Source organism: Recurvomyces mirabilis (genome assembly GCF_035927965.1).
Source record: "Recurvomyces mirabilis strain CCFEE 5264 chromosome Unknown scaffold_26, whole genome shotgun sequence".
NCBI classification, from domain to species: domain Eukaryota; kingdom Fungi; phylum Ascomycota; class Dothideomycetes; order Mycosphaerellales; family Teratosphaeriaceae; genus Recurvomyces; species Recurvomyces mirabilis.
The window spans coordinates 339275-365139 of record NW_027041960.1 but is presented as its reverse complement, the minus strand read 5'-3'; the positions used below and the strand labels follow the sequence as shown (position 1 = coordinate 365139).

The window sequence follows — 25865 nt, the reverse complement described above, 5'->3', positions numbered from 1 at the left end:
TCTCCTGTACAGCAACAGTCACCCAGCCGCCCTCGCCTTCCAGACTCTGCCCCGACCCCACCTTTTCCAACCATCCTCCGTACATTCCACCTGCACACGGAAGAAGGGAGACATTGTTGCTTGCTCGCTCGGCTTTGAGCACTCGGTCACAGTATGGGTCAGACACTGTCGGAGCCCGTGGTGGACAAGGTAAGCACATTACACCCCTCGTCGCCGCCGTGGAAGGAGAAGGAACCATGACGACTTCTGCGAGCCCCACTTTATACCGTACAGATAGATATGGGCATATACACCCGAAGACTGGGAGAAAGCGGCGGGAACAGACACCAGTGGCTTCACTGGCACTCGAAGAAGCTCATGACTGCGGTCACTCGGAAGAAGATATACTGACACAAAACCCTTCGCCGCACAGCACTCCTCCTCCGGCCAAGATGACCGCTGCATCTACGGCGTCAGCGCCATGCAAGGCTGGCGAATTAACATGGAAGACGCGCACAGCACCATCCTCGACCTCAAGAGCCCGGCCGAAGGCGGCAGCAGCGAAGGCAAAGCAGCAGACGCGGACTCCAAACCCACAGAGTCGGACGTGCGGATAACGTATTTCGGCGTGTATGACGGGCACGGCGGCGATAAAGTGGCGCTATATACGGGCGAGCATCTGCATGATATTATTGCCAAGCAGGAGGCGTTTAAGAAGAAGGATTTTGAGCAGGCGTTGAAGGATGGATTTTTGGCGATTGATCGCGCGATTCTGAGTGGTGAGTTTGCTGTGCACTTATCGGGGCGTTGAGGAGGGGGGTGTAGTACTTTGAGTGGCGGATATGCTAACGTGATGTCTGTGTAGATCCCAAGTACGAGGAGGAGGTCTCTGGCTGCACGTCCACGGTCGGCATTATGACCAAGGAGAAGATCTATGTGGTACGTCATTGCAAAGACATGACCTGTTGACATCTATACTAATGTTTACAGGGCAACGCTGGTGATTCACGAACCGTGCTCGGCATCAAAGGCCGCGCCAAGCCACTCTCCTTCGACCACAAACCTCAAAACGAGGGCGAGAAGGCTCGTATCTGCGCTGCTGGCGGTTTCGTCGACTTCGGCCGAGTCAATGGCAATCTTGCACTGAGTCGTGCTATTGGCGATTTTGAGTTCAAGAAGAGCGCCGACCTTCCACCGGAGCAGCAGATTGTCACTGCCTTCCCGGAAGTTACCGTACACGAATTCGGCGAAGACGACGAGTTTGTCGTTTTTGCCTGCGATGGTAAGTTTACATTGAGTGCTCGGTCCTGGCGCACAAGCTGACAAGAATCCAGGTATCTGGGATTGCCAATCTTCACAAGCGGTCGTCGAGTTTGTGCGAAGAGGTATTGCCGCCAAGCAAGACCTTGAAGCTATCTGCGAGAACATGATGGACAACTGCTTAGCTAGTAACAGCGAGACGGGTGGTGTGGGCTGTGACAACATGACCATGGTCATTGTTGGTCTCCTACAAGGCAAGACGAAGGAGCAGTGGTACGACATGGTGGCCGAAAGGGTCTCGAACGGCGATGGGCCTTGTGCACCTCCTGAGTACGGCAAGTCTTGATCCCTCGCTCTGCCTGCTCTGCACTTGCTTGCTCTGCCTTTTGTTACTTGACTTCAATCGACCTCGACCTGCGGCAGCACTTCTAAATCTCATCTACTAACACATCCTCCTAGCCGAGTTTAGAGGACCAGGCCGACACCACAACTTCGATGATTCGCCTTCAGACGACTACGACATGGACATGGATCAACGAACACGCATGCTAGGCAGAGGTAACGGTGGCCGCATCATCTTGCTTGGCGACGGCACTGAGATTCATACAGGTGGTCCCGACGATGACGGCGACGTGGACATGGCTGATCGCGGCGAGGCGGAGGAGTTGGAGGATAGTGATTTATCTGAGCAGGTGAGGAAAGGCCAGCAGCAAGCTAGTAGTGAAGGTGGGAAGGGCGAGGATGGGCAGAAGGTGGAGGGTAGCAGTAGTGGTGGGCCGGCGATGCACTCGGTGGAGGAGGTCAAGAGCCCGATGTCGCCGCCTCAGGGGCAGCAACAGCAGCAGTCGACTTCTACCTCGAGCACCTCGGCATCGTCTGGTACTACAGGCGGCACGTCTTCGGAAGGTCCTGCTGATGAGCCGAAAATGTCTGTGCCGGTTGACGGCGTGGATAACAAGAAGCTGCATGAGGAGGCTGCTGCCTCTTCTGCATCCAAGTGAGCGGCGCTATCCTATACGGCAGAATCTCTTTGTGCATGTAGCAGCGAGCGAGCGAGGTGGGGGCCTGTAGCTGCAGCTATCAGGCACGCAGAACAGGCAGGCAGACAGCAGTAAATGATACCCTTGTGCGTATACTGTAGCGGTAACCAAGGTTTTCCTTTATTCTACAGACATGCTTTTCTGGTCGTCGGGATATCCGGTCTTGGCCATAGTGATAAGTGGTAGCACTCGCATCGTGCTACTGAAATCCTGCATTTGTGCGTACTTCCCATGACGTCGCCCGCAAGCCGAAACAGGAATACTGTCACATGCCAACCGATAAGTTCTTTGCAAAGGATTGGAAAGTTGGTATCTTGCACTTATCTTCCATCGAGATATGTTGCTGACAACGTCACTTTGACGAAACGAGACGAGAGCCCTGTTCCACTTCCAATTGACTTTCTGCGATCTTGCGGCTCGCCGCGGGAAAGAAGGCACGCTTTGACCTTCGCTCGAACTCCCAATCTCCACCGGTCCCCCGGCTCTCTGCGTCCAGGTTTCCAAGGTTGGTGAATGGGCTGACAGCTGATCATCGAGCCTTCTTCAATCGTTGCTCGGAACTTGCAATCCGGTTGTTGTTCTAGACAGTATCACGACCACAAGATATGCCCCCCAAACGCAAAAGAGCCGGCACCGCGTCCAAGGACGCTGCACCGGACAGCACACACGAGGGTACTGTCAATACCACGCCAGATGGAAAGGCCACTGACACGGCACAAGAAGTCACGCCTGTCGTCGACTCACCAGCCAAACGCACCCGCTCTGCTCAAAACGGAGATGCTCCTCCAGCTAAGCGATCGAAGGATGCGACTGGCCGACCGAGAGCCGCGAGCAAAGTGGAAATGCCGGCCAATGGTGCAGCGGAGGGCGCTGGCGAGAATGGCGAGGCAGGACAGATGAGGATGCCTCCTCCGCCTCCAGCTGGTGCGGTGGATCCTGTTGGCTACAAGACTAATCCGCCTCCTAAAGACAGAGCTGTACGCGTCTATGCGGATGGTGTGTTTGATATGTTCCATCTGGGTCACATGCGTGTGCTTCAGCAGGCGAAGACGGCGTTTCCGGATACCTATTTGATCGTGGGTGTGACGGGTGATGCTGAGACGCATAAGAGGAAGGGTCTCACCGTCATGTCTGGCAAGGAGCGTGCGGAGTCACTCAGGCATTGCAGATGGGTGGATGAAGTGGTTGAGGATTGTCCTTGGATCATCAATATGGGGTTTTTGGAAGAACACGAAATCGACTACGTAGCCCACGACGATCTCCCCTACGGCGCGAGCGAAGGCGACGACATCTACAAGCCGATAAAGGAAAAGGGCATGTTCCTCGTCACGCAACGCACCGAAGGCGTGAGCACCACCGGCATCATCACCAAGATCGTCCGCGACTACGAACAATACGTGTCTCGACAACTGAAGCGTGGAACCAGGAGACAAGAGCTCAATATTTCCTGGCTGAAGAAGAATGAGCTGGATATCAAGCGGAATATCTTCGAGCTGAGGGATTCTATTAGGCAGAACTGGACGACTACGGGCCAGGAGTTGAGTCGAGAGTTGAAGCAGTTCTGGCAACCGGGTGGTAGTAGGCCTGCTAGCCCGGCTGCGTCTCTCCGGAATGGCACACCGGGTCGTGCGAGCAGTGCGCGGAGTCCGCTGGGTACGGGCAATGGTGGCTCAGTCACGCCTCAGCGTGGTGAGCCCAAGGCTAATACTATGGACTTCGCGGCTGGGTATGCTATGGGACTTATCGGGGGTGTCAAGGGGTGGATGGAGGGTGGGAGTCGGAGACGGAACTTGTCGGATAGCAGGGCTCCTAGTCAGAGTGGGAGTGAGGGTGAGGAGGAGGATGGGGGAAGGAGTCCTCTGGTTGCTGAGGCTAGTCGGGGGAGGGCGATGGGGAAGAAGGGTGAGGATGGTAGTGGGCACTTGGCTGTTGAGATGGAGATGTAGTTTGGGTTGCAGGGGAAGGAAAGGATGTAGTTGTTATGCATAGATTGCTTGAACAGAATGTTCGTGAATGTTGTCAAGGTGAGTGCTGGGACGGGACTTGTCTAGATCGGTGGGTGGCGAGGAGCAAGGTTTTGTTTGTGTCTCGTTGCCACGACCTGGATGCAACGTCCCATGGACGTTGGCGGTTGTGCTCATAGAAAGTCTGGATCCGCGAGACTGTATCATACTGTAATCCAGAACAGATTGTGCTTCGTACCGATATCTGCTCACGTCTGTGTCACCACTCAACTTTGGCAGCATTATACGTGTTAAATGCCCTGGGCGAAGCGTTGTGAAGATCAGCGAGGGCCTCCAACCTGGCATACGAGTCTTGTGGTATGAAGCAGATGTCAGGATGTGCCTACTATCTACCCCAGCAACATATGCTTGAGTCGGCAGACACCCATACTCGCAATTAATTGTGCAGTCATTATTGTTACATATTACGGCACTGCATCATGTTTATTATATACCGGCATAGAGCCCTTCACTCCTTTTGCCGTTGTAATGTCCGAGTCCCAGTGGCGATCAGCATGCACGGTATTTTCGTCCCACGGAATCCTGCGGCCAGCTGAGTAGACATGCAAAGCGACGCTAAGAAACACAGCGAGAGTCCGAGGTGATTCGATCCAGTGGTCGCCTTTATGCAGTCTCGGGGCACTGCTCGTAAGAAGCATGTCGGTCCATGGACGACGGTTAATGAATTGTGGTACGGCCATCGTTTCGAAGAGTGATGTCCAAGGTTCATGCAACCTCGTTTGATCTTTCTGCGGCCCGTTGTTCTAGCGGCGTTGCCACAGCCAAAGTTTCTGTTCTTTGCGACGAGGATCATAATTTGAGTAAAGCTTGGCCGCATAAAACACGACTCCATGCTTCGTCATCCCACTCACACCGTCTTGACGCTGAGTGTATGGCTCGCCGCTGGCCGAAGAGACTTTGCACCTGCACCACCGAGAATAATTGGCGCTGCACTGCGCCATCCTCGCATCATCACTACTCTCTTCAGTGTTTTCACATCTCCACAGCCGTGATGAAGCTGCATGTCGCCGCTGGCTTTGCTGGAAGCTTTGAGCGCCATCCCCTGGGACGTGCAGGACACCCAGGCTTTTGACTTAATGAGCGGCCATGTGTCGGACGGGGTAGCGACAACGGTCGGTCATGTTGCATGTCGCCTCCCTCCTTTTGTAGTAAAAATAATACCTGTGTGTCTGCAGCGCTGGCAAGAGCCGAGAATGGTGCTGCTACCCTCTCTGACTGTACTCTACCATGCTCGCTGCGCAAGCGTGCATACCCGTCCACGACTACCCTTACATACACTTCTCGACCACCCGAGACTCGACCGGACCTGGGCGGAAGTGAACACACTTGCCTTTCCTGACACTCTCTCTCTCTGACCTCACTTCACAAACGTTCATATTGTAATTAGACAGGTACTCTCAGCTTTGACACACCACGCTTGGTCGCAGGCGCAACGACCATTACTGTGTCAGACATTCTTTCCCAAGCAACGAGAACAGTTTCCTTTGTGGTTGGCGGCGGCCGTCTTTCAACATTCCATCCTTCAGCAACAGCGAGCACTCCTTGCTATACGCTTTCAGCAATTTTCGTCACTCAAAGGCACGCCGGATTTTCTTCTTGCTTACGCATACCATCGGGAGGGAATTGGCAAAACCATAGTGGCTCGACCGCCGCTCGCAGGTGAGTAACAATGGCATGAGCCTTCATTGCCCGCTTTGGGGTTCGACAACATGACGCTGTACACTGTGCCAAACCTGAAAAGCGACCTCGAGCTACAACATCTTCATTATCCTCATCGTCGCGGGTGGGTGCACTGTGTAGGAGTGGCGCTGACATGCGTCGCAGCAGCAGGATCTCGTGACTAGAAGCATCGACAGACCTTGAGCATTAGTGAGGCGTCTGGCGTCGTTCACTACTCAGCAAACCTATCCCGGGCTCAACAACACCAGGCATGAGATACTCCTAGGTATTTCACACGTGCGGAAGGTATCACGTTTTCTGGTTCGGCTATAGCAGCCTAATTGCTCCCTCGACACATGGATCCAAATATGCCTGGACCATCAGGTCACCAGTTGCCAAGGCGCTCATCGACGGCGACGGCATGCTCACCCAATGCACCACACGCCCACTCGACCACGCTCAGCCGCGGCGAGAGCAGTCCCATCATGCACCGCAAGACCCGCTCCCAGCCAGTGTCAGCGGATCGTGAGTCACTAGAGCCAGAGACAACAAGTCATGACAGCGCATCTATGGCATCGACATCGCCAGCGACTACTTCATACGAAAGCGCATCACCGGCCTTATCTTGCAGTTCTCCTGCCATGTCCGACCAGGAACTCATCTACGAGATCTTCGACTATATCCTTGAGAATATGGAACCTAACGGGGCGGATATCTCACACTTCTACGAGGTCGCGACAAAGCAGCCTCCTATCACACCGGAGTCGTTAGCAGAGCTGGATATGCCGCGAATCATCAATAACCCAAAGCTACGCCATGATGTCAATTTCGACCGCGAGCTGCACTTTCGACCCAATCTGGAAGGGTCGAAGGGCAAGCAGAAGTTGAGGTCTGCCGATCAGTACTGGCAAGCTCTAGAAGGCGAGCTCTTCATGTACGGCTTCGCAGCTGTTCGAAAGCAGACTGCTGCGTATCCCGCAGCCCAAGCACACTGGGAGCGCGTACTTCGAGGAACGCAAAGACGACTACGGCAGATCTTTGAAGCAATCCGCGATATTCTCAGCACCCTGGTCCCAGATCATGAGCAAAAGCGAATCCGTGCTCGATTGGACGTAGATCTGATCATGCAGCAGATCACGAACGGCGTTTGCGATCTGATCGATCTGAGTACGTGGCTTGCTACGGTCGTGAAGAAGCACTGTGCACCGATGCGCGATGAGCTTGTGGACGCCATGTCGATGGACATTCAACGCGGTGCGCTGGAGAATCGTCACGACAAGCTCGTGAACGGACTACGTCAATTGCTGAACATTCTCGAGGCGATGAAGCTCGATGTAGCAAACCACCAGATTCGGCATATGCGTCCTTTGCTGGTTGATGATACTGTCAACTTCCAGCGTAGGTACAATGCTCATCGGATCTCTTTGGGCAAGATCGAGGTGCGCAAGTGTCAAAAGTGGTTTGACGAGGAGATGGAAGGTCTCACTGCGCGAGCAATTGAGCTTGGTACGCCGCAGCCGACAACACTAGATGCGCTCTCATCTGCACTACTGCGAGATCTGCTCTTCAACGAAGCAACACCCTGCCCGCCATCATTCTACCTCGACTATGACCGCCTTCGCATCATTCGCAACGACATCCGCAGCACAGTCAGCCACGAGATCTGCCGAGCCACCCTTGCTGAACTCACACCACCATGGGTCTCACCCGCTGAACTCCTAAAAGCGCAAGGTGCACTCCAATGCGCCGTCTCCGCCATCGTAGGCATGTCGAGTCGCTTCACCGAACGCGTCGAGAATATCGCCGTGGAGATTGTGCGATTCTTGCTCGTACTCGAAGGCCGCTACCCACCTTTTGACGGCACGCTGCTAGGCATGGTAGAGCAGAGACTGGCGCAGGCTCTTCAGCCGACTTCTCAGGCCTTCGACAAGCTTGCTAGGGACACTTGTGATAGGCTATTGCCGAAGCTGAAGGTCTGCGTGGATGCGCATATCCGCATGTCGGCCTTGGATCTGCAGGATGCACTCGTATCGACGATCATGCCTGCGCTTTCACCTTCGCCCTTTGGCTTCGGTGCTGTGTTGACACCGCCTGCGGGCATGGTGAAACAGTATGATCCTGATGAGGATATTGTGAGGCGCATGACACATATCATCTGCTTGCATTGGCAAGTCTGGGCCGATCTGGTCTATCTTGCGCCGAAGGTGGGTGAGGCAGATACTAGTGCTTCAGCCTCTCTTACACCCAGCCCAACGATACCGATTGCGCAGGCTGTCTATGCGCCGGGTAAGAAGTGGTTGCCTGTGAGTGTCACTGTCACCGATGTCCCAAGCGGTATGCCCACACCAGCTTCGACACCAAAGCCAGCCGCTGATGCGGACATCCCGAGAGGCACAGAGGGTGCCGATCCAGAGGCTGGCGATGCGACACAACAGGAATCGGAGTCACTGGACGCACATCAGCATCCGACTACTTAAGCGCGACTTCATACTTACAGGAGTCATACTGTCCCTGTTTCGAGACAAGACCTTGTCCAGGCAGGAGTCTTGAACTGTCTACTAGCACTCACATGCCAAGCGGACTCACACACAGGTCTCCACCTTGACCACTCTACAACCAAACGACATCGGTCACCCCGATCTTCTTTGTACAATACTTTTTCCATAACCAGATTGATTGAACTAGCACAGCGTTGGGTGGCTTTCTACCAAGCATTGGCGGCAATGGGCGTCAGCGAGCGTTGTTGGGGCATGGTAATATGGAGTTATGGATATGGGCATTTTGTTGGCGTGGGCATTATCGGTTGGTTTGCGACAGATATACCCACAGTGTTGGCTGGTTGTGCTTTGATGGTGCTGTATGGTACTCTATTATGATGCCTACTGGGAGTGCTCAGCCGTGAGGGCGACGAGTAGGTAGCAAATGACTTTATAATATCCCAACCATGATCTCTGTTACTTTGTACAGTGGTAATTCTTGTTCTTCTTGTGGTGGCATTGTGACGCATCCCACATCATTACGTCAATCTTGATATTTTGTCCTCAACTTCAAGATCAGTATTGGTCACAAGTTCAACATCTTCACCACAGTACAACGTACATCATTGGGCAACCATGCCCACTACTCTCACTTTTCTCGCCACATGCACTCCGCCCTGTAACACTCGGACTTGGCAAAGCACCCCTCATCCCCATCTACCCATTGTCGCGACTGCATGCTCAGACAAGACTGTGCGGATCTACTCATTACAGAACTTCCAACAACTATCTACAATTTCTGGAGGACATAAGCGGTCGATAAGGAGTTGTGCGTGGAAGCCCAATAGTCTCGGCGAGAGTGTTCTCGCGACTGGGAGTTTCGACAGCAGCGCTGGAATATGGAGGCGATGGGAGGGTGAGAATGCTGCTGGGACGGGGAAGGGACAGGAAGTAGACTTCACGGCTGGACTATCGGGTGGGAACGGTGCTCAGGATGACGAGGACGACGACGAGTGGAGGTTTGCTGTTGTTCTCGATGGTCACGATTCAGAGATCAAGAGTCTAGCTTTTGCACCAACAGCACCTCTTCTGGCCACATGCAGCAGAGACAAGAGTGTATGGATATGGGAAGAACTAGAGGACGACAACTTCGAGACTGTCGCTGTGCTGCAGGAGCACGAAGGAGATGTAAAGTGTGTGGCTTGGCATCCTAAGGAGGAATTACTGGCGAGTGCGAGTTACGATGACAATATCAGGTTATGGAGAGAGGATGTGGACGACTGGGCATGCTGTGCTCTGATGACAGGGCATGAGGGCACGGTGTGGTGGGTGGAGTTTGAGGACGCCAACGGCATCTACACTCTTGGGTCGCAAGAAAATCTGAACGAGGAGCAACAAGCTTATGTGGCTACGAGACTGGAGGCGGGACCACGACTGATCTCCTGCTCAGATGATACGACAATCAGGATATGGAGGAAGGCTTCCAAGAATAAGCCTGCAGCTAGTGGAGCGAGGATGCCGAGTATTTGGAAGAATAGAGATTTCGAGGAGGAATGGCTAGAGGAGGCAAGGCTGCCGCAGGTTCATGAAAGGCCCGTGTACAACGTTTCGTGGAGCCGGAAGACGGGAAGGGTGGTTAGCACGGGCAGTGATGGCAAGATTGTTGTTTACGAGGAGAGGTGGCGAAAGGATGGTGCTGAGAAGAATGAGGACGTTGTGATGGCTGAGGGCACGTCTGCATCGGAGTCGTCAAAATCTGTCACGGAAGAAGTCAACGGACAGGATGGTCATCGAAATGCAACAGAATGGATAGTGGTGGCAGAAGCAGAGAATGCGCACGATGTGTTCGAAGTTAATCACGTTGTGTGGGCGCCAAGAGCAGACAAGGGTAAGACTACGGACGACGAAGAAGTCATCATCAGCACGGGGGACGATGGCGAAGTGAAGATCTGGACGTTGTCGGATTGATTTGGGGCTTCAATGAACACGGCCATCCTTTACTTTGACCGTGTAGCAGAATACAACTCCTCCGACGCTCTGAGTACGGCACAACAGACGGTGGCGCTTCGAATTGCTGTCGCATTCGTGTACTGTCATCCTATGAGCGCTCTTTCACCTGCCGTGTTCGAGCACCCGGCCAAGATCATGCCCATCGCTTGTCGATAGCCACCAAGATAGGCCTCTGCGCCTCGACAAGGCTGCGCACGCGTGACCAGTCCAGATCTCGCAGCTCTTTCACTTGCTGAAACAACATGGAAAGCACTAGCTTCAGCTTCTCGCCGTGTCCGTCAGACCAGATCGCGGTCATTTTGAGACGCAACAGTACAGCACCGCTATGGTACCATTGGAGCCACTGCATCAGATTTGACCAATGTGGCTGCGGAGAGCCCACCAATATAACGGTGTACGTCAAGACACACCTCTTTTTTGTCAATCCTCTCAGTGGGGCGAGTAGTTTTTGGATTGGACTGATATCGTAGCTGGATACCGGACATGTGAAGCTTTTGCCGCCATAGTATAGTTTAGACGCCTTTTCCCGAAAGGTGTGACAGGTCGAGAGTAGTGCCGGTCTCGCGTAGCCATGGCCAGTGATGGTGATTTCGTCGGCATGCATGACCGTAAGGTGGTAGATCATGTTGCGGAGCTCTCGTGGAAGGTCCAGAAGCCGAGATGTACTTCTCGCGATGTGGCGCCACGTTGGCGGTGGTAGCGGAAATCGCGACCCGGTACACTGAGGTCGAGTGGAAAGGGGATGCTGCGAAGCAAAGTTGATGTTCGTGGAGGAACGAGCATGACCCGCAAATTGAGATTAAGAGCAGTCGCTGCTTACATTCGAGTCCATTCACCTAGCCCGGCTAAGCTGATGTACGTTCACATAAGCGATGGAACAAGAACCTTGCTGACCCGCAACGTTGACGTAAGAACTGAACGACACCGGGCATGCCAGCTGTGCGCATTTTCACGATGTGAATCAGCCGACACGATCCATCGCAAGCTGTCAGCTCCCTATCCATACCCATAGCTTGTGCTCGGTCCATGATGACAACCATGCCTCGATGTTTCATTTCCACAAACGATCGAGGTTTTCCAGCAATGGTTTCTGCGCCTTAACAACCTCCCTCACAACTTCCCAAGGCACCTCACGTAATTCGCAGACCTGAGAAAATAGCCCAGTCACAGCAAGGATCTTAGGACCCGCCAACGTAGGATCCTCCAAATGAGTCTGCGTCATGATATGTTCGCTCTCGTGGCTTTCCTTGAGCTAGGCTAGTAGATGCGGCCAATTCGGCGTTGCCGCTCCCATTCTGTACTCGATATGTATGTCGCATTGATACTCGATCGTCGTTGGCATTTGCGCGACGAACTTTTGGAGCGGCCCGTTACTGTAGTCTACGACGTCGAATGCGAAGCGTTTGCCCCTGTAGTACGTAGCGAGGGCCTCATCCTGAATGCCTCGACAGGTCGATAGGAGGGCTGGTCTAGTGTAGCCAGCTTTGGTGATGGTGATGCGCTCAGTTTCCATCACCACGAATGAGTAGATCTGATCCCGCAGGCCCGCAGGCAACGAGATGGCATCTTGACTTTGCAACCGGGGGCCCCTGTCTAAGTGATTGCAGTTCATGTTCAATGGCTGCACTTTCGAAGGTCTCCGCTGTCCTCGACATATCTCGACCTTTGTGATGGGTCCGTGTGAAGAGGCGCATGTCGGTGGTCAGTGAGCAATGGAATGCACACTTTCCGAACTGTCAATCCAGGTATACAACAGCAAGCGGATGCGAGATGCTCAAGCTCATGGTCGAGAGCAGGCATTTACACTCCACGAACTTGTCAACTGAAGTCAACAGCTTGTAGCTTGTATCTATAAATGACTGGTCGACGTCTGGAACTACCGTATAGTAAGCACGCACAGCGAACAAGCACTATCTACACGTTCATTACCATCGTCATAAGTGCATTTTGTCTGCTGATTCGAGATTCTCATATGGAAGATGCAAACGCCATGCTCCGTGTACTCGCACGGCGCCAGGCTCGATAAGACGATTTCCTCTTAAGCTTTGTGAGTTCAGCTCTGTGTGCACCGGCCCAATAGTGCACCAGCAATTTGCTGGTTTTTGGCTCTGGAGTCATCTAAAATCAGTGTCTATGTTATCTGACAAGAGCCGTGGCAAAGTCTCTTTGGCGTGTGAAAGCCTCGGAAGATCCGTGCGTCATTTCTCCGGCACATAGGGCTGAACCTCCGAGCTCGACGTAGAGAAGAGGAGTCTGAACCGCAGCATTCCGTCGTGAGGATGCTTGGCTATATGAGGAGAAGTCGTGGCAGTAAAGTCTATATCATGTCGAAGGATTCCTCCTCTACGCTTTGCCAATCTTGGGTGATGCCATAACGGGCCCACAGTCACTTCACCCGCCTTGACCCTCCGCCATTGAGTTATTTCACCGAGCTGCTGCCGACGAAAGATCATCGGGTGGTGGAGCTGCAGTTCGAGGACGATCGACGACTGACCCACAGGGCCGTAAGTCGGTCTTTATTATTGAATAGGTTCGGTCTCGAGCTGCCTCTTGCCCCCGACAACTCATGGCTGGTCGCACTATTGGTAGTCGACTGCTTCGAGCAGCAGGCTATGCCTCTGTCGTTGGTGTAGCCGGTGCTGGAGGAGTCTACTTCATCTATCGCCCGCGAGACATTCCTGGCACAGAAGCTGCGTCTGTGCCTCCTCCTACTTACGGCGAAGGAGGAGTCTACCGGGCACAGCATTTCCCAAGAGAGAAGAGCAGAGCAGAGCAGATCGCCGATCTGAAGGCCAGTGCTGGTACAGCATTCAAGCAAGCTGCAAACAAGGTCTCAAATGCTATAGCTGGTACTGAGCAGCAAGATGAGAACGACGATAATGCCTATGACTTGCTCATCATTGGTGGCGGAGCTACAGGAACTGGTGTCGCTCTCGACGCAGCATCAAGAGGCTTGAAAGTCGCACTAGTCGAACGAGACGACTTCGCGGCAGGAACCAGCAGTAAGAGCACGAAGCTCGTCCATGGTGGTGTACGATACTTGGAAAAGGCTGTGTGGCAACTCGACTACAACCAATACAAGCTGGTCAGAGAAGCCCTCCGCGAACGCAGATACTTCCTTGACACAGCACCGCATCTCTCATCATGGCTCCCAATCATGATTCCTGTCCAGAAATGGTGGCAGGCACCTTACTTCTGGGCTGGAACCAAATTCTACGACTTCCTCGCTGGCTCCGAGAATATCGAATCATCTTACTTCCTCACTCGCAGCAAGGCTCTTGATGCCTTTCCTATGTTGAAGAAGGAGGGGTTGTTTGGTGCTTTGGTATACTATGATGGTGCACACAACGATTCTCGCATGAATACTTCGATTGCCATGACTGCTGCGCTCTACGGCGCCACTATTGTTAACCATGCTGAAGTCACTGCTCTGGAAAAGGATGCCAATGGCAAGCTCTGCGGTGCCACGGTCAGTGACAAGATTGCAGAAGCCAATGGCGGCAAAGATGAATTCAAAATCAGGGCCAAGGGAGTCATCAATGCTACTGGACCATTCACTGATGGCATTCGCAAGCTCGACGACCCCAGCGTGCAAGAGATTGTTGCTCCCAGCTCTGGCGTCCATGTCATCCTACCCGGCTACTACTCTCCCTCGGATATGGGCTTGATTGATCCCAATACCTCCGACGGCCGTGTCATCTTCTTCCTCCCTTGGGAGGGTAACACCATCGCTGGTACGACCGATGCACCTTGCGATATTGCCCAGAATCCCATCGCTGGCGAAGAAGAAATCAACTGGATCCTCAGCGAGGTGAAAAACTATCTCCAACCCGATATTAAAGTCCGCCGCGGCGACGTCCTAGCCGCTTGGTCCGGTATCCGTCCCCTCGTCCGGGACCCCAAGAAATCCAAATCCGAGGGTCTTGTCCGTAATCATCTCGTCACCACTTCACCATCAGGTCTTGTCACGATATCAGGTGGTAAATGGACGACCTACCGCCAAATGGCCGAAGAAGCCGTCGACGAAGCGCTCAAGGTCTTCCCCACTATTAAAACAAAACCTGTCCCTGCTCCACCGCTCGTAAGCGGCGTAGACGGATTCCGCGAAGATATAGTCCTTGATGGAACCTGCAAAACGCACAATGTGCGTCTCATAGGCGCCCATGGCTACAGTAAGACCCTCTTCATCAACTTGGTCCAACATTTCGGCATCGATACAGAAGTAGCGAAACATCTCTGCTCATCCTACGGTGATCGCGCTTGGACTGTGGCTTCCTTGTGCGAACCTACGGAACAACGGTTTCCCGTTCGCGGTAAGCGTATTTCGGAACTCTATCCTTACGTCGATGGTGAAGTGCGGTATGCTTGCCGCCACGAGTACGCCGAGAACGCTGTTGATGTCTTTGCGAGACGGACACGGCTGGCTTTCTTGAATGCGCAAGCTGCGCTCGAAGCCCTTCCCACGATCTTGGACATCATGACCGAGGAGAAGAAGTGGAGTAAAGCAAGGCAGGACAAGGAGTGGAAGGATGCTATCTCTTTCTTGGGTTCCATGGGGTTACCGAAGGGTAAACTTGGTTTGACTAGGCAGCAGGTGGAGAAGGGTGAAGTGGGAAAGTATGTCGATGAGGAGTACGGGATGTATGCGAGACATGGTGAGTCGCTGCCTGCTTCAAGATTCTATGACTTAAGGTGCAGCTGCTGACTACTCTTCTGTACAGATCGCCCTGAAGAGACATTGGCTTCGGACTCGAATTTCACCTCTGGAACTAACCCGATGATCAGCGATGACTCGCCAGCTAACGCTTAAGCTTGACTATCGGTGTTTGTACATTAGACCAAGTAGTAAAGTATCTGATAGCACCAGTCGGACGTGCGTATGTACATCGAACCTCAGCCCACTGGCATGTTTCGTCATCAGCTCGACGTGGACCAACCAGCTGTCGTCGAGCGTGAATGGTTGTCCGATCGAAGCTTGCTTCTTATTGCTGCTAGCGATTCCCTTGACGTCCTGTTCACACATGCGCGGCAAGTCGAATGCCGCTCCCAATGGAAGTAAGAGAGCGTTTTGACCTGCGAATGTTGCGGGTCCCCATAGTTGGTGTAAGATCATGGATGAAGCACACTGCAGGACTATGACAAAGACTGGAAGATACCTCGTGCCTCTCTCCTTCAGTTCATCTATTACCGTGGTCGATCAGTCGTTCTTGAGTACTATGTGTTCAAGCTCTGTGGCTGGTCACGTGATAGAGGACCCCTGAGTGACACCAGCGCTCAACCACCCCCTCCAGCACAACACCGCGCACAGTTGTACACGAACATACATATGTCATTGATGGAGCTAGATCTTACGACCAACGTCACACTTTCAAAATCTTGATATATGTTGTCGAAAAGGAGTTATAAGCAAAAAAGGTCGAACTTGGCTGTTCGACCTCATTTTCGAGTGCCAAGCAGGGAACAGCCCTTAGCGCCGATGTAGCTGCGGCCTGTCGGGAAAATAGAGCAGCGTTGATCGTATGTACTCCATCGTCAGAGTGCCGTAATCGAAATCCAAGCATGGTCACGTGGAGGAGAAGTCCATAGTGGCACCAAGCTGGAACCACCCCCTCTCGCGCAGCGCACCAACGACATCAACATGTTCGTGTACACGCCAGACCAAGAGCTGATCTGTCTCATCATGGACACGATGTCAGAACTTTGGTACCTCGTGTGTGGCAGGAGTTATGAGCGAAGAAGGTCGAGTTTTCCGACCGTCACCAAAGTTTTAGTGCCAAGAAGGGAGCATCCCTTAGCTGCGGAGGCGGCCGTACGTGTCGACGTCTCACATCAGCGGCTATGACGATAGCATGCAACTGTACTGAGTGAAGGAAGCACATCGATGGCCTATCAAGGTCACTGGCTTGGTGGCAAAGAGGATCGTGGTGCACCGCCTTAGGCAACAAAAGCATGAGGTAATGTTCCGTTTGTTGTACACTGCAGTACTTTAGGTACAATGCTCCCTCGCGTCAATCTCCTCCTGCGTGAAAACCTGCGGAGCGCACCACTTCTCCCTCTTACCCTCACACTTCCCATGCCTCTCCTTCGCCACTCTTAAAGCCGTGATCGCATCTTCGAACTTCTTCTTCCTCTTCCTCTCTTCCAACACTCTTTGCACGAACCACGCTTCCTGCCCCTTTATGCGCTTGACCCTCCTGCCTTCCATCGCGACTTCAAGGTGCTGTTCTAGGACCTTCAAGATCTTGGCGCAGCAGGCATCACTGGAGCACCAATTTTGCTGTTATGAGCTCGTCATGTATCACGATCTTGTACCTTTCGCATGGTGCGCGTTTGCCGCGGTAGGGACCGTCTTTGTCTAGCAGTTGGCTCACGGAGCAGAAGCGTATGATCAGATCTGAACGGTCCTGAGTCGTAATGCAGCACGGATAGTGGAGGCGTTGGCCGTGGCACATTATTTCGTGCCCAAGTTATGATGTTCACGATTGCGAGACATGGTTTGCGCTTTGGATTGTTGGTGGTGCTTGTTGCGGTTCGGCGACCAGAGACAAAGAGCAAGCGTTTCCGGAGACTTGGTATGCCACACAGCCGGTATGGCTTTGTACTCGTCGTAGGGCCTGTATTGATCGGACATTGGGGTCTTCACTGTCAGCGGGCTGTCTGGCAAGTTCGACTGTCGCCAAGGTCTCTAGCCAGATTCAAGTCTCTCTGGAGCCCTGTAGCTTCCAGCCCAGCAAGGTGCTCCACGCTTGATAATGCTCGATGAGTTGATATTGTACCGCCACTCGATCACTCTTTCCTGCTTCAGTCATTCCACTGCCTTTTGACCCTCAATCTTAAGGGCCGCAGGCAAGGCTTGATTGATGGTCTTATGGGATATCTTACAGCCAACCACCGGGTCTGTAACCAACCAACCACTAGACTGGAAAACATGTACAGCAATATGCCTGCGGGAAACCTCATACTCGCAAAGCCAAATGCCATGCTAATGCATAAACCTATCCTCTGAAGGTTCGTAACAGGTGGGAAGATGCCGAGGAAGTTCTTGCGGGCATTGGCGCCATGTTTTGGAGTTGAGAGCACAGCTTGAGCTTCGGTCATCTTCTCAGACTTCGACTCGGTCGGAGCGAGTACGTTCGATTCTCTTGGCAGAGGCGCTTTGGATGTATCGCCTACTGTAGGTCGTAGGATGACGTTCAGCGAGAGAGCAAGCCACATTAGGACTGGAAGCGTGAGCGTGGGGTCGGGAGCACTGAGGTCGGTAATCCAGCCTAGACCTTCACTTTGCATGCTGAGGTCCGTGTAAGGAGCATAGACTAAGTCCGGGGGAGCTGGCGGAGGTAAAGAGGAAAAATCGTAGACCGGGTTGCCATTGCCGTCGAGAGTCATTATTTGTTCCAGCCTCTCGGCCATCAATTCGTCACGCGAGCGTTGGAAAGCAGGATTGGGGTTTAGAGCTGCCATTTCGGCCGATGTCAACATCCCTTGCGCTCTTCCGCTGGTAGTAGTAGCGACACTGTCGCGAATCGCTGTCTCTACCCACTGGAAGGGCGTCAACAGTAATGATAGCAGCCCTTCTCGACTCCCACACTTCATTCTGATTGCCTCAGTCATAGCGATCAACATTGCAAAGTTCGCCAGTTCTCTCAACCTCCTCCCTGAAGCACCGAATTGCTTGCTCAACTGACGCGTAAGCTTGAACGCGGTGCCGAGTTTGAACAAGGAATCCTCCAGTCTCTTTAAACTAGGGGACTTCATCTCTTTGTGCGCCCGTCGACGGTCTGGGTCGTTGCTTGTGAGTATAACATTCGCCGCAATGATGGGTTGGAGGTTCGATTGGATTTGGGTGGCTTTCTGGTTGGGGAGGGTGGTGATATAGTAGGTTATGAGGCCGCGAACGATAATTGCCGAGGTGGGTAAGACAGCATACCATGGGAGACCGGTGGAGTGGAGGGCGTTCAGGAGGTATGTGGGAGGAGCTACAACGATGTCGACTAGCGTCGACTGTCTGGGCCGAGTTGTGGAGAATGATCGTTGGACGGTCGCTGTTCGCAGAGGTGGAGGGAGACGAAGCAGAGACGCACGCATAGCGGACGATGTAAGGACTGTAGCCATGTCGCGCTCCTTCCTCTTCCGTCGAGCTTCACGTGCTAGAGATGGCTGTGTCAGTGAAGTTCAGATTTAGACTCTCATGCGGCTCCGCGAGCTCGAAGGTGGACCCTGGCTTCAGACACGTTTGCGGGAGCAGCCATACTGCTAGCGTGCATCATTACATCGGATGATGGACAGTTTTAGGAAAGAGTCAACAGTCGAAGTGATAGGCAACCGAGACAACTAAGCAGGCAGCATGATCTGCTGGACGGTGATATAAAGCCCCTTAGCTCTGGCAGCACGCTCGTTACCATCACACCAGCCATGGCCCTCGTGTTCGATATCCTGGCACTGGTGCTGGGCGCGGGGATCACAATGGCCGGACTGCCGTACCTATGCCGATTTTTGGGGAGACTGCTGGGCGGGAACATTAAGAGCAGAGCTCAACAACGACGGGAATTGCTCCTCCACCGAGCAGACAAGGAAGACGATGAGCAGAAGCAGAGCAAAGCAGCGTCCTCCACGAATCCATCCTCGTCGACCTCATCCGACGATGACTGGGAGAAGGTCAACGAGGAGCAGGCTTCTGGCACGAAAAATACCGTGGACAACACCTTCACCGGCATAGTTGGCTTCTTCCACCCCTTCTGCAATGCCGGAGGCGGCGGCGAACGTGTCCTTTTCGCCGCCATCCTCGCAACTCAACGCCGCTATCCCAAGGCCCTCTGCCTCGTCTATACCGGCGATCACGACGCCAGCAAAGACCAGATCCTCACCAACGTCCGGAACCGCTTCAATATCCACCTCAACCCTGCTCGTGTCTGCTTCCTGTACCTCAGTACTAGGGACTTTGTGCTAGCGAACAAGTATCCTCACTTCACACTCCTCGGACAGTCCTTGGGGTCATTAGTCTTGGGCTGGGATGCGTTCAACCTGCTCGTACCGGACATCTTGGTGGACACAATGGGGTACGCCTTCGTAACCGCCCTCTCCAGATGGCTCTTTCCCTCAGTACCCACAGGCGCCTATGTCCACTACCCAACCATCTCAACCGACATGCTCAAATCCCTGCACTCGTCAACAACCTCCAACCAAGGCCTAAACGCTGGCTCGGGCTCGGGCGCCAAAGGTCGTGCCAAACAGATTTACTGGGAACTCTTCGCCAAACTCTACAGCTGGATGGGCGGGAATATAGACGTGGTCATGACCAATAGCAGCTGGACTCAAAATCACGTCTCGCAACTCTGGACACCTACGCGGACGAAGAGGCGGAAACGGCATCCGATTTCTGTTGTCTATCCTCCTTGTGCGGTCGAAGAGCTGGTGGCGAAGATACCCGTAGATGTGGAGAGCGAGAGGACACGAACGACAGATCTGCTGTGTATTGCGCAGTTTAGGCCCGAGAAGATGCATGGTATTGTCATCGATGCCTTTCATGCTTTCCTCAAGAACCATTCACATCTGTGGGAGAACACGAAGAGGCGGAAACCGAATCTCATCCTTGTTGGTTCTGTGCGCGATGACCAGGATGAGAAGAGGGTTTACAAGCTTCGATTACAGGCACAGGCGATCAAGGATTCGGTGCAGTTCGTGGTCAATGCCAAGTGGCCGCAGATTCTGGACTTCCTCAAGACTTCCAGCGTAGGTGTTAACGGGATGTGGAATGAGCATTTCGGCATTGGAGTAGTGGAATATCAGGCTGCTGGACTCATTTCTGTGGTCAATGATTCAGGAGGGCCGAAGGTGGACATCGTTGTTCCTGTTGATGGAGGACCCACTGGTATGTCCTTTCGCCCGCTCAAAGATTATTCACGATATGACATACTGACAGCTCGCCTTGCAGGATTCCATGCAACAACGGTAGAAGAATTCGCAAGTGGTTTCGCCAAAGCGATGGAGCTAGACGATGACGAGGCTTTTGCCATGCGCTTACGGGCGAGGAAGAGCAGTTGGCGGTTCTCGGAGCAGGTCTTCAGTGAAGCATGGACCAAGCACCTACAGTTTCTAGTTGAGCTAGCTGGTCCGTCTGATGGTACGGAGAAATGCTGAGTAGAGTATCTGCGATCCATGAGTACACAAGCTACCGGCCTCGAACTTCCTGTCTGCCTCTCTCTTGCATTGTGTCCCCACATCTGTTGCAATGGCGTCTCCGTCCTGCAATACATGAACGATGTGCTCTTGGGCAACCTTGTAGGCCACATCTCTCCTAAAAAATGACCTCCCATTGTCGGTTAGGCCGATATTTGTGCACGATGACGTAGTATGTCGTGGTCGAATGCTCCCATCGGAGCCCTCTTGCGGCATGAGCACATTCGGAAGTATCACCGCATCGTCATAGCACGTACTTCACTCCTATAGCTTCACAAATACCAACGCGGACGTTCAACCCGGGTGATAATCGAAGACTCTCAGTGGCGGCGGCTCTACACATAGCATCGGAAACAATCAACATAGAGTCAGAGCAGAGAGACATATAAGACATCACAGGAAATTGCATCAGTAGAGTTTCATCGCAAGACTCGATCGCTACCTGGCCTCGACACATTTGCAAAAACGACTGCTTTCTCCCATCAACGCAACCATGTCACTACCAAAGACATTCGCACTCCGTACTGCCGATGGCAAGACTATCCAGATCCCTACCGTTGGCTACGGGACCTGGGCCTCAGGCGAGAACAGCTGGGCCAAGGATGCCGTTCTCGAAGCAGTGAAAGCTGGGTACAGACATCTGGATTGTGCATGGATGTATGGCGTCGATGAGTCGATTGGTGAAGCGATCAAGGAGTCTGGTGTGCCACGAGAGGAGATATTTGTGACGAGCAAATGTAAGTCACATCTTACGACCGTCATTGTGATTTTCCTGTTCAGATGCTAATGCGTAGCACAGTCTGGCCCCACTTCGGCCACCCTGACAATGTCGAGCTCTGCCTCGATAAGATCCTCAAGAACATGCAATTAGACTACATCGATCTCTTCCTTGCACACTGGCCATGTGTCTGGAAACCCGCCTCGCGAGAAGCTCTGGAGAAAGCCACATCCTCCCACGATGCTACGCCAACGACTCGTGGCCTTTTGGAGACGGACGAGGGCAAACCCGCCATCGATTGGGAGCACTGCACGACCAACATTGCAGCCCAGAAAGGCCAGAAAGGCTCTTTCGTACCCACATGGGAAGCTCTCCAGGCTTGTGTAACAAAGGGTAAGGCGAAGGCAGTAGGTGTGAGTAACTTCAGCATCACCGACCTAGAGGAAATCTTGCCGCATGAGAATGGGATTCCCGTGTCTTGTAATCAGATCGAAGTCCACCCCTGGCTACCGCAGACGCCTCTAGTCGAGTTTGGGAAGAAACACGGCATTATCACGACTTGCTACTCGCCTTTCGCGGGCCAGAAAGCAGACGGTGCCACTCTGCTCAAGGACACCAAGGTTCTAGAGCTGGCAAAGAAGAACAGTATGGACGTTGGCCAGTTGCTGGGAAGCTGGGCTGTACAGCGTGGGACCATACCCTTGGGCAAGTCGGCTACTCCTTCGAGGATCAAGTCGAATCTTGACGTGAAGAAGCTCAGTGAGGAGGACATGCAAACGCTTGACAGTATGACGTTAGCGGGAGAAGAAGGTAGAACTGTGGATTTCAATGAAGCTTGGGACGTGCCATTGTTCAAGGGCTGAGGAACCTGCTATCGCTCGTGAGGTATCTACAAAAACGCTAGACAGAAACACATATATGTCAAACTTACAACAATGCCTCATCGACAAGCTGTACAAGCGTTCTCGAAACCACATTCGCCCACATCTCCCCACCTCCCGTGTCATTTTGGAAGGTGTACATTGCCCCTTGGTTCTTCACAAAAGCTGCTCCGATTCTGGTGTGGTTGGTCGCCATACGCATCTCGTCGAACTGCTCGAAGTCGCTCCCTGATGGATCGACTAGACCACGGTATATCATACCCGAGGCTTCTTGGAAATGGACGTACTCGGATTGCTGTTCGTCGTTGCATGCGGCTATTGCGGTGCCCGAGGGGATGCTCATATTCTTGAACGTTTCAGGCCCGAGTTCCCATCCGTCATTGTCTGTGAAAGACCACTATTGGCCGGGGTGTTAGCAGCATTCTCACCTTCTCGCCCTACTCTTGGGATTGTCCAGACTTACATAGTTCTGTATAATCTGACCGGTCGTCGAGTTGCGCATATGTACATTCACGTACTGCTCGTCTTGATCGGCATTATCGTATACCACACAAGCAACGCCGCTATTCGCATCGCTCTGGTCGAAATTGTTCATCTCGTTCCAGCCATCGCCAGTGTTATTGAACATGTACGCCACTTCTTGGATAGAGCCCGTCTTGTACTCCATAGTATACCCTGATCGCCTGCATGCCCATCTTGTCCACGCAGGCTGCTAGACCGGTGGTACCTGATGTTGATGCTACATCGCTAGAGACAATAATAGGAGCACCCCAGGCCGATGCTATAGCAACCCGGGTGACCGTGGTCGAGTTGATCGATCTTAGTAGGCCTCCGGCGTCAATAAAGAAGACTTGACGGGTCAATGTCCCATTGATATTGTAGGCTATGGCGGATAGCGAGGTACCTGGCGTCGCATCCGCGGTCACCACTGACTCATTGACTCTATTGCTGTCGTGTAGCGACCACGAGCCGTTTGTATAGACGTTCTCCAGTATCCGACCAGTTGAGTCTTGGAAGTATAGCAGTATGGTTCCACTGCCGTCCGCTACAGGGACCATCGCCATGCCAGTGTTGGACATCGTCTGTACAGGTCTTGTGGTAGAGGCAGAGCTACCGGAGGCAGTGCCATTACTCGTTCCTGAAGAGGATCCTTCTGTCTTTGAACTATGCTTGGTCAGCTCCGCGTCGAGTCGTGAAATGTGGACTCTCGACCGTACCTCTGCCCACCATCTCTCTTCAAGACCGCACCACATACCCCACCCACCACAGCAGCGATCAAGCTTAATATCACTGCCGTTAGAATGCCCAGGAAGAGTCTTCTTCGTAGACCACACACTCTTCTATCCTTCTGTGCCCCGACGGCCCCGCCTGGTACGAAGTTGTCCATTGACTTGGCATCGTGATTGTCTATGTATGCTTGGCGTGATTCGTCCGAGTAATCGGGTGTAGTTTTCTCACTCTCACCACCGTAGAAGTTGCCGTGCTCTGTCCTATTGCTCTGGTCGTACTGCCCAAGATGCAGGACTTCGGGCTGGTTAAGTGAGGATCTTCTCTCTAGTGGTGGCTTCGACCCAGGCAGGACTTCGGGACCATGCTCTGACGCAAAATCAGGTGGAGGTGGTACTGGTATCAGACCATCACTTCCAGCGCCTCGTGAATTAGTATGTGATGTGCCAACCTCTTCCTCCTCTCTGACCGCTACTTCTAATCCTCCATGTTCCAGCGCACTATACCGCGCATCACTGTCCATAACCCTGGAAGTAGTGTTGGACATCAATCGTCATGATCCGGAGTAGCCTGGGACAGATACAATGGTGGTACGCCCAAGACTTGTGTAACACAGACAATAGTAATGGAGAGCCTGAGGTCAACGCCTACCTTGCGCACGCGAGCACCAGTTGCATTATTGCTAAGCATTTTTAGGACTGTGCTTGGGTCTGCCGTTTTCCTCACGGGGCCGAACTGTTGTTGATACCTGCCGAAGGATGAGGCGCATATTTCACCCAACATGAAGTGTTTTCGCAAGCATTGGTAGGACACTGGACGTCTCCACGAGGTAGGATACGACGTTGTAAGATTTCATGCGGGTTCATGTTGGCATGAAGCCTGCTCACGATGCGAGTAATCTTGTATCATGGTCCGATATTGCTTGCGATCATGTTGATAATGGCAATTGAGGTGTCAAGCCTTTGTAGGCTGTGCGGAGCTTCAGAAGATCGCCGCCAGGAAGTCCAAATTGGCAGGATCGAAGTCTAAAATTGGACGACGAGATTGGAAGCCATCACGTCGCAGAAGTCCTAGTATACAGCAAGAAGCTGACCACCGTATTGAAGAAGCGAATTGATCAGCTTCCCGTCATGTATAGTGCGGTAAACCCCTTTTGAGGTTTCATACTGTGGTCTCGTCATACAGCGCTGATCTGCAACATGCCGTGAGCTGCGTATTGCTACGATACCCTAGTGAGTCAATAGTGGGCTCGTTTGTAAAAATGCACGCTCAGCCTCTTGCGGCCGGACAATGGCATCGTGGTCGCGATCATTGTGCACTTTCGGCATCGACAACAACCAGAGAGTCGATCCTCAACGACCTCTCAAACACCGCGGGCACATAACCTCCCTCACAGCTCCTTCATGAAAGCAGAAATCTTCCGGTTCATTTCAACAGCAGCAGACTTCTCCTCCGCTTTCGCGCGATCGAACTCCTCTGCCAACAAGTCCTTCGCCGCCTGCGAGGCTTCCTTGAACTTTGCCTGATTGCTCTCCCACTGCCCCTGAGCACGCTTGAGGGTCGGGAGATTCTCATTGCTGACGTCCTTGTATGCCTGCTCAAGCTCCGTATCCAGAGTGGATATCTCCAGCTCCAGACTTTCGATCTCGGCGCGCTTTCTAGCGTGCAGGTCTCTGTAGGCCGTGATGACGCGCTTCATGTTGTAGCGCTCGATGACTTTCGTGCCGTTCGATCGAGTGGATTCCACTTCGAAATCGTCTTGGTCCATAGGCTTCGACATTAGACTGTTCTGTGCTTCGAGCGCATCTATCTCGGCATGTGTTGGGATACCTTGACGCTTGATTCGTCTTCGGTGCGTATCGAAGCCTCTCGAGCGAGCATCAAGCTCGTCTACGACTGGGTCAAGCAGATCTTGCATAGATGACTGTACGCCATCGTTGTACTCTTCCAGAGCACCTATGACATCGTCAGTAGCGCTCTTGCAGTAGATAGCTGTAGCTTACTGTCCAGTCCGTCATAGATGGCGCATTGGTCTTCCTTCCGAACGAGAGGTGAGCTGAATTCCTCGAACGGCCGTTTGGCAGCTTGCCGTTGCTTCGACTCATTCCCAGAGTGGTCGTCTTCAGATTCGGCATCATCCTCGTGCTTCTTCTGGGGTTTCCTGAACTGCGCAAAGAAACCGCCGAGGGAGACCTTGCGCTTATCGCTCCCGGCTTCCTTGTGCTGCTTCGTCATGGTATCATGGACCCTCTTCTTGCGCATCCCAGAGGCAATATCTGCCACGTCAGCTGCTGCTCAGATCGTCGATATTCTACCCCTTTTACGCGCTGGCTTGATGCTGAAATGGCGCGATAAGTCGTGAAGAGCACAAAATTGGAAGGCGCGGCGTGCAGAGCCAGCGGACTGCTCCTTCC

The 25865-nt window shown here is 53.0% G+C and overlaps 10 protein-coding genes across 10 annotated transcripts; 7 read left to right on the top strand and 3 right to left on the bottom strand.

Moving 5' to 3' along the window:
* Positions 1 to 153: 153 nt before the first annotated feature.
* Positions 154 to 2240, top strand: PTC2 (Protein phosphatase 2C 2; the record flags this gene model as incomplete). Its single annotated transcript, XM_064841344.1, has 6 exons — positions 154 to 189; positions 413 to 758; positions 845 to 918; positions 970 to 1261; positions 1314 to 1574; positions 1699 to 2240. 6 exons carry the CDS (start codon positions 154 to 156, stop codon positions 2238 to 2240), a joined length of 1551 nt encoding a protein of 516 aa, XP_064691208.1.
* Positions 2241 to 2884: 644 nt separating this feature from the next.
* Positions 2885 to 4225, top strand: PCT1 (choline-phosphate cytidylyltransferase; the record flags this gene model as incomplete). Its single annotated transcript, XM_064841343.1, has 1 exon — positions 2885 to 4225. One exon carries the CDS (start codon positions 2885 to 2887, stop codon positions 4223 to 4225), a length of 1341 nt encoding a protein of 446 aa, XP_064691207.1.
* A 2222-nt stretch (positions 4226 to 6447) lies between these two features.
* On the top strand, positions 6448 to 8439 carry SOK1 (Protein SOSEKI 1; the record flags this gene model as incomplete). The annotated part of the gene is made up of 1 exon (XM_064841342.1): positions 6448 to 8439. One exon carries the CDS (start codon positions 6448 to 6450, stop codon positions 8437 to 8439), a length of 1992 nt encoding a protein of 663 aa, XP_064691206.1.
* Positions 8440 to 9075: 636 nt separating this feature from the next.
* CIA1 (Cytosolic iron-sulfur protein assembly protein) lies at positions 9076 to 10407 on the top strand (the record flags this gene model as incomplete). Its single annotated transcript, XM_064841341.1, has 1 exon — positions 9076 to 10407. The coding sequence occupies one exon, from the start codon at positions 9076 to 9078 to the stop codon at positions 10405 to 10407; it is 1332 nt and encodes a 443-aa protein (XP_064691205.1).
* A 2608-nt stretch (positions 10408 to 13015) lies between these two features.
* GUT2 (mitochondrial glycerol-3-phosphate dehydrogenase) lies at positions 13016 to 15259 on the top strand (the record flags this gene model as incomplete). Its single annotated transcript, XM_064841340.1, has 2 exons — positions 13016 to 15104; positions 15171 to 15259. 2 exons carry the CDS (start codon positions 13016 to 13018, stop codon positions 15257 to 15259), a joined length of 2178 nt encoding a protein of 725 aa, XP_064691204.1.
* A 1991-nt stretch (positions 15260 to 17250) lies between these two features.
* LTS14_008653 (uncharacterized protein) lies at positions 17251 to 18561 on the bottom strand (the record flags this gene model as incomplete). The annotated part of the gene is made up of 1 exon (XM_064841339.1): positions 17251 to 18561. The coding sequence occupies one exon, from the start codon at positions 18559 to 18561 to the stop codon at positions 17251 to 17253; it is 1311 nt and encodes a 436-aa protein (XP_064691203.1).
* A 300-nt stretch (positions 18562 to 18861) lies between these two features.
* ALG11 (asparagine-linked glycosylation protein) lies at positions 18862 to 20586 on the top strand (the record flags this gene model as incomplete). The annotated part of the gene is made up of 2 exons (XM_064841338.1): positions 18862 to 20317; positions 20369 to 20586. 2 exons carry the CDS (start codon positions 18862 to 18864, stop codon positions 20584 to 20586), a joined length of 1674 nt encoding a protein of 557 aa, XP_064691202.1.
* A 532-nt stretch (positions 20587 to 21118) lies between these two features.
* LTS14_008651 (uncharacterized protein) lies at positions 21119 to 22206 on the top strand (the record flags this gene model as incomplete). Its single annotated transcript, XM_064841337.1, has 2 exons — positions 21119 to 21362; positions 21425 to 22206. 2 exons carry the CDS (start codon positions 21119 to 21121, stop codon positions 22204 to 22206), a joined length of 1026 nt encoding a protein of 341 aa, XP_064691201.1.
* A 64-nt stretch (positions 22207 to 22270) lies between these two features.
* LTS14_008650 (uncharacterized protein) lies at positions 22271 to 23974 on the bottom strand (the record flags this gene model as incomplete). Its single annotated transcript, XM_064841336.1, has 4 exons — positions 22271 to 22621; positions 22688 to 22899; positions 22952 to 23388; positions 23442 to 23974. The coding sequence occupies 4 exons, from the start codon at positions 23972 to 23974 to the stop codon at positions 22271 to 22273; spliced, it is 1533 nt and encodes a 510-aa protein (XP_064691200.1).
* An 867-nt stretch (positions 23975 to 24841) lies between these two features.
* On the bottom strand, positions 24842 to 25686 carry LTS14_008649 (uncharacterized protein; the record flags this gene model as incomplete). Its single annotated transcript, XM_064841335.1, has 2 exons — positions 24842 to 25407; positions 25455 to 25686. 2 exons carry the CDS (start codon positions 25684 to 25686, stop codon positions 24842 to 24844), a joined length of 798 nt encoding a protein of 265 aa, XP_064691199.1.
* Between the last annotated feature and the right edge of the window lie 179 nt (positions 25687 to 25865).